General features: G+C 44.1%; 1 protein-coding gene across 1 annotated transcript in view; it reads left to right on the forward strand.

Moving 5' to 3' along the window:
- The first annotated feature begins 1,203 nt into the window (after window positions 1-1,203).
- Window positions 1,204-6,308, forward strand: part of WDR26 (WD repeat domain 26) — a 36,901-nt gene continuing 31,796 nt past the window's right edge. The window contains exons 1-3 of the mRNA XM_015424594.1: window positions 1,204-1,801; window positions 3,511-3,610; window positions 3,801-3,857. Of these exons, the coding sequence (XP_015280080.1) occupies window positions 1,434-1,801; window positions 3,511-3,610; window positions 3,801-3,857 (525 nt within the window). The 5' untranslated portion in view covers window positions 1,204-1,433. The remainder of the gene's footprint in view (window positions 1,802-3,510; window positions 3,611-3,800; window positions 3,858-6,308) is intronic.

The following is a 6,308-nucleotide window of genomic DNA, read 5'->3' on the forward strand; positions in this document are numbered from 1 at the left end:
TTCATTTTAACACATGACAAACAATGCCAGGCCTATCCCTTACCCTGCAGTATGGTTGCTAACCTCCAGGTAGTGGCTGGAGATCTCCTGGGATTGCAACTGATCTTCAGACAACAAAGATCAGTTCACCTGGTGGAAATCAGTGCTATTGAGGGTGGACTGGAGTCTGTGTCACTGTGTCCTGCTGAGCTCCCTGCCCTCCCCTGGCTCCACCCCCCAAATCTCCAGGTAGTTCTCCACCCAGAGCTGGCAACCCTGTCCTGTGGCCATTTCCTGCCATTTAATTTTTTCCTATTCTGCATTTCATTTACTATATTTTGCTCTTTGTATGTGCAGTTCTCAATTTTCTCAACCACCAAAACTGATTTATTTTGTGTTTATTTTATGTAAGGCTGGAAAATGTTTTGTTTCTGCAACAATGAACTAGGGTGGTTTTGTGTGTGTGTGTGTGCGCGTGTTTTGTTCTAACACATTTTTGTGTACAGAGTTTGATTATCAAATTAAAGTTTATCTCTTTACAACTATGAAGAAGAAATTCAGGACGAAAACTTTTCTCTCTAAACAGCTAGTAATGGTGGAATATAGAAGAACTACCACTTCAAAGTTATGCAAATACGGAACCGCTGGCCAACATTTTAGTTCCTGTTTATGTACAGCTTTTAAGATCCAGTACAAATGAGAGCGAGACAGAAATAAATACACGCCCGTAGCCTCTCCCTATATGGGCATATGAGCTAAGCAAGGTGGAATAATAGCCAGCCCAGCTGCACACAGAGACAGGTGTTATGACAAACGCCCCCCCCCCCCCCCCCCCCCTGTATGCCCACCCGGCTGGGGGTGCTGTCGAGAGCGGCCATAGACCCTGTTGCCAGTTGCCCCAGACTGCCCCACAGCCTCCACACTCCAAGTCTACCCCAGGAAGCAGCGGAAGTGAGTGTAGGGGGCAGTATAGGAATTTCCTGTGACGTCCCGGCCCGGACTCCATTAGGCTGCAGCTAGGCAGAGAAGCCACAAACCCAGCGGCTAGTGGAGAGGAGCGGGCCCGGTGCCTGGGGCTGCCAGGCTAAGGGGGGTTCGGGCAGCGTCAGCTGGAAGGACCCTGGAGCCGGCGGCTGCCGCTGCCTCCTGAGAGACACAGGGGAGAGGGACAGACCCCCCCCCGCTCCTTACCCCCCGTCACCTCCCCCCCATCCCACCCTACCCTCTCCTCCGACTCGGACACCGGCGGAGCCTCCCCGCCTCCGCGGAAGAAAGCGCGGGCCTCCCCGGCGGCGGCGGCGGAGGGAGCAGGAGAGCCCGGGGCTTCTGCGGGCAGAGCAGGCCTCACCTCGTCCCCGTCCCCCTCGCTCTCCGCCGGGCTCGCCCCCCCAGCTGCCAACCCCCTCAGGGCTAGCGGGAGCGCCGTCAGCACCAGCACGAGCAGCAGCAACGCCATGCAGGCCAACGGGGCAGGAGGGGGGCAGCAGCAACAGCCGCCGCCGTCGTCGACGTCGCAGGGTCCTGAGCTGGGCTGCCTCAGCGCCCAAAACGGCGAGGCCTCGTCGGGCTCGACCGCTGGGGAGCAGCTGGCTCATGCCAACGGGTTGCTGTCTTCAGCCAACAACAACGGCGGCGGGGGTGGAGGCGGCGGGCTGAGTGTCAACAACGGGGTCTCGGCCCCCGGGGGGTCCGTGGCCGAGATGGGGGGAGGCAGCGGTGTCGGGATCGGCGGCAGCGCCCTGAAGAAGAAGAAGCGGCTCTCCCAGTCCGATGAGGACGTGATCCGGCTCATCGGGCAGCACCTTCACGGACTGGGCCTCAAGTAAGTCGGCCGAGCCGAGCACAGTCTCCCCCCCCCCCCCCAAATATTTGGGGTTAAATCGTCCCAGGTGGACGGTCGATTACGAATGATGAGGCTTTCTTTCCTCTGCCCACAGTAACTCTGCTTTCTTCTTCTTTTGGGCTACCAGGAAAAGCTGATTGTTGGGAGAAACCCTGATTTGGCGTGGGGGGCAGGGGTTTGATGACACTGTTATTAATGCTTTGCATTGCCTATTATCACAGCCGAAGTGAAGTCGGATAAAATCTTTTAGTGGGGGATTACGATGCTGAGGGGATCTAGGATTGTGCTGATGAAAATAGTAGCCCTGGCAGACTTGTTTATTTTAGGACACATTGTATGCCCAAGAGAAAGAAGCCAGCACTTTGTGTGTGTTGGTCCATATTTCTCCTGGGTAAAGCAATTTCTGCCACAGATTATCCTGTCGCAGTTTAATATGGAAGAGAGGGAAATGTGGGGGAGGAAGTAGATCTAGCAAATGAAGTGATGGAGGTGGTGAAACCAAGGCCCTATTTTTCTGGCCTAGTCCACTTTAAACTTCCTACTAAGAGAACAGGTAGATCTTCTGTCATCCATGATGGTATGGGAGCCCAATAGATCATTAAAATGAATCACTACAAGAATGGTACTGATGAAGTATGGAGATATTTGTTTATGTGATTTTGACACATGATCAAAAGAATAAAATGAATCAAAAGAATAAAAAGAATAAAATGAACATGTATAGGCAAGTTTCATTGAAAAGTATATTAGGCTAGTTGTTTGGATGGGCAAGATGTTATAGTGTAGTTTGGATACAACTAATTGTAATGGAACCTTTGAATATATTCTGTGTACTTTAAAAATATTAATGTCAAATGTGTTGACTCTTCTGTAGCCTGCAGTACTTTGAGCTGAGTAATAAGCATGGAGCTGGGGTGGGGGAGAGTAAAAAGCAAATAATACAAGACATAAACAATTGGAGTTTGTTTTGTTAATCCAACTTGAAAAGTACAACACAATGGTACTTAAATACTTACTGAGACTTCATGAAAAGTCTCTCTTTCTTATATGTGTCTTTGGAAAACTAAGGCTTTGTGTATGCTGCGAGAGTGTCACTGTGGAAATGGATTGGTTTTAATTAACTTAGTACACAAAATGGGCACAACACTGACATAAGGCAAGTTTACAACAGCAGGCAACAACTCGTGACTGTTCATAGTCTACACCATAGTAAATGTGCTATTTTTAGTTTTAAAAGTGGTGGGGGAGGGTTGCAGGTTTACGGATTGGATACTTAATAAAATAAGCTAATCTAATGGGCAACTGACATGAAATAAGTAGAAATACATTCATGAATAGTGCATAGATCAGAGCTTCAACTAGTTCTTAAAGATAGAATTGATGTTGGCTCTTTTTTCATGTAGACAGTTTGCTGCAGCAAAAAACACTTCTAACTGAGCCCTGTTTTTCTTTATTTTAATCAGGAAAAATAACCCCTTTGAGGGTAACATGGGATATTAACAATCCATATATAGTTCTGAGAGTACAAGTTTAGACATAGTTGTATCCCATTGTTAAATACCAGTGTAACATTCAAGTAAAACAGTTTTTATCCTGAGTATTTTGGAGTGTAGGTACAGCAGATGGGTTCTTTGTAAGAATAAAATTGGTCAGCTATGTCTTTTTTTAATACTGTATGTTTCCTGCAGCCAGACTGTTGATCTTCTAATGCAAGAATCAGGATGTCGTTTAGAGCATCCTTCTGCTACCAAGTTCCGCAATCATGTCATGGAAGGAGAGTGGGATAAGGTAATGGGGCCATATAACTACACCTGAGACTGCGATTATATGTACACTTACTAGGGAATAAGTACAGCTGAACTCTATGGGACTTGCTTCTGAGTAAACATGCATAGGCTTGGGCTACAGACTTGTATATATTGTTTCATGATTCTTGGCTTACCCTTTTCTTTCTCTTTTAAAAAACTTCTTCTTGTAGGCTGAGAACGACCTGAATGAACTCAAGCCTTTAGTGCACTCTCCTCATGCAATTGTGGTAAGACACATTCTTGAACTGTTTCAGTTGCGGACTAAAATTATTATAGTAACATGTCTTTTTTCTTGGTTGGAATTAGGATAAGTATACATGTCAGCTCTTCTGCATGTGCTAGCCACTGTTTCCTGCTTATTGGTAGTATTTGACATAAGCCTAAAAATATTAAGAGGATTGCTTAGTCCAATGAGTTAATTTCCACTGACAGGGAGGAGGAATTTTTGCAAATTACTCTTCCACAGCAAACCTCTGATCCCCCCATGCTATTTCTGGGAGTTCTTTGTACCCCCAGGAGGAGTATTTGAGGGAGCATTTTGGGCTGCAGTGGAGGAGGGAGGTGGAGACTGCATATGATCAACCCACGGTTCTAGAGATCACGCTGCTACAGAGAGAATAGACCGTTTTTGTCTGTTTAACTTGTAGTTTAGAAATGTGAACGACTTTGGGGTTAATTCTAGAAGTTTTTCTTTAATGAGTTCTGGACTGTAACATTTCTCTGTATGTTGTCTTTGAAAAATGATATATATTAACTGTGAAGATACGGCATATATGAATAAAATTTCATTGACATGCAGTGTCTCCAAGCAAACAATGCTACTACCTTTTTGTTCTGCATTTGTATTACCATCTAGAATTGAGGGCTTTATATTTGGTATTCTGTTTAATTAAACTGGACTAGTCTTGTGATCTTTTCATTTAAACTTCTATGTCTCAGTTCTGTGTGTTTTAACTGTTTTGTCCCCCCTCCCCCCATTGATTGCATATGTTGATGTGCTAGTTTAATGGTCTTAATTTCTATGGTACACAAGTAGAAGGGGCATGAAGTACTTCATGTCACTATTTTCTTCAATACAGTAGTTCTTTGCATACATCTAGTAGACTGTTTTTTACAATTGTGACACTTCTCTTCAAGTGGAAAATATAGTAGTACTATTGCTAGTGGTTGTAAAAACAGTTGGACATCAGCTGATGTCTGCTTAGTATTCTTCTGGTTGATTCATCTGTTGTCAAAAGGATATTTTCCTGTTCTTTCTTCCATCCCCCATCAGGCAGGAAGTAAAATCTGGAAAAACAGATGTTATATTAAACTTCAGTTGCTGCCTGAAAGTAGTTATGTTTTGTTCTTTTAACCAGGTCAAAATCTGACCATATCAAAAACCTTTCCTCTCAGAACAAGTAATTTTTTACCTTATTAGCAAAGTTATACAAGTAGACAGTTAATAGCATGACATTAAGGACTATCTTGCATCTTGTATAGTATACAAATACGTTAAAAGTGCAGGAATAAAATACATGTGTGTCTCTGAGGTATTACAGTTGAGCTGTTAATACTCTGAAAGTGATGCTCCGACATCTTTTAATTCAATTTTTATTTAATTTTTGTAAAAGTTGTCATAAACTAGTTCAGTATGGATTGGCATTCTACTTGAGTGTTTAATTTGTAAAAGGAAAAGAGCAAGAAGCCTACAGAGCTGATTACTAAAAAACATTAAGGCTAGTTTTGGAAAATGTATTAAGGTAAGTTGTGTGAGGGTAGTATTGCCCTTTGAATAGACTTTAAAAACCCTTGTTTGTGATTTTGTGTTGTCTAATGAAGTTGAAATGAATTATGTAGAGAAATTAAAAAGACATACACATTATATTAGGAAAAATTTCAGGAAAAATTTCCCATCCTTAAGATTTGTGAGAGTGAGATCTATCCATATACCTGGAGCTGATATCTAGGGGTATAATCTGGAAACTTTGGAGGCAGTTCTAAATAAACTGTTGGGACCATGAGCTAGATGCATCCTTGCTATATTTCTGAGAATGCAAAGATCAGTATTGCCCATTTGTATCCTAAACTGTTTCCTTCAAATGTTAGCTATCAAGAATTGGGGACACCTGAAATGAAATTGCTTATATAGCTGTCTGTGGTCAGATGGGCAGTTTGATCCAGTGCGACCCCAGTTCTAATTGATTCAGGGTTGGTTTTTTTTTTTGTAATGGAGAGTTTTGATCAGACTCTCACCCCCTTAATCCTCCTCACTGTGCATTCACCCTGTCCTTGATCAATCAAAAAAGCAGCCAGGGAGTGGGGCAGTTGGGCAGTTTTTTAAAAATAATTTGTCTTCCAAGCACGCACATAAACACTTATGGGAATCAGTGCTTCAAACTCCTGGCAGAATGGTGGCAGCTGGTGGCCAGTGGGGTTACTGGAGGTAGCTGCTGGGAAATGGAGTCCAGTATGAGAGTAGTGTTTTTTAATCTGTGCTTCTGAGAAATTCCACGTTTCAAATGCTTAAAAGCGGGGGGGGGGGGGGATAGAGAAGCCTCATCCTGGGCCCAGTTTGGTGTAGTGGTTAAGTGTGCAGACTCTAATCTGGGAGAACCGGGTTTGATTCCCCACTCCTCCACTTGCACCTGCTGATGTGACCTTGGGTCAGTCACAAGCTCTGGCACAGCTGTCCTTGA

This window comes from Gekko japonicus, unplaced genomic scaffold (genome assembly GCF_001447785.1).
Source record: "Gekko japonicus isolate JY-2015 unplaced genomic scaffold, Gekko_japonicus_V1.1 scaffold404, whole genome shotgun sequence".
In the NCBI taxonomy this organism is placed as follows: Eukaryota; Metazoa; Chordata; class Lepidosauria; order Squamata; family Gekkonidae; genus Gekko; species Gekko japonicus.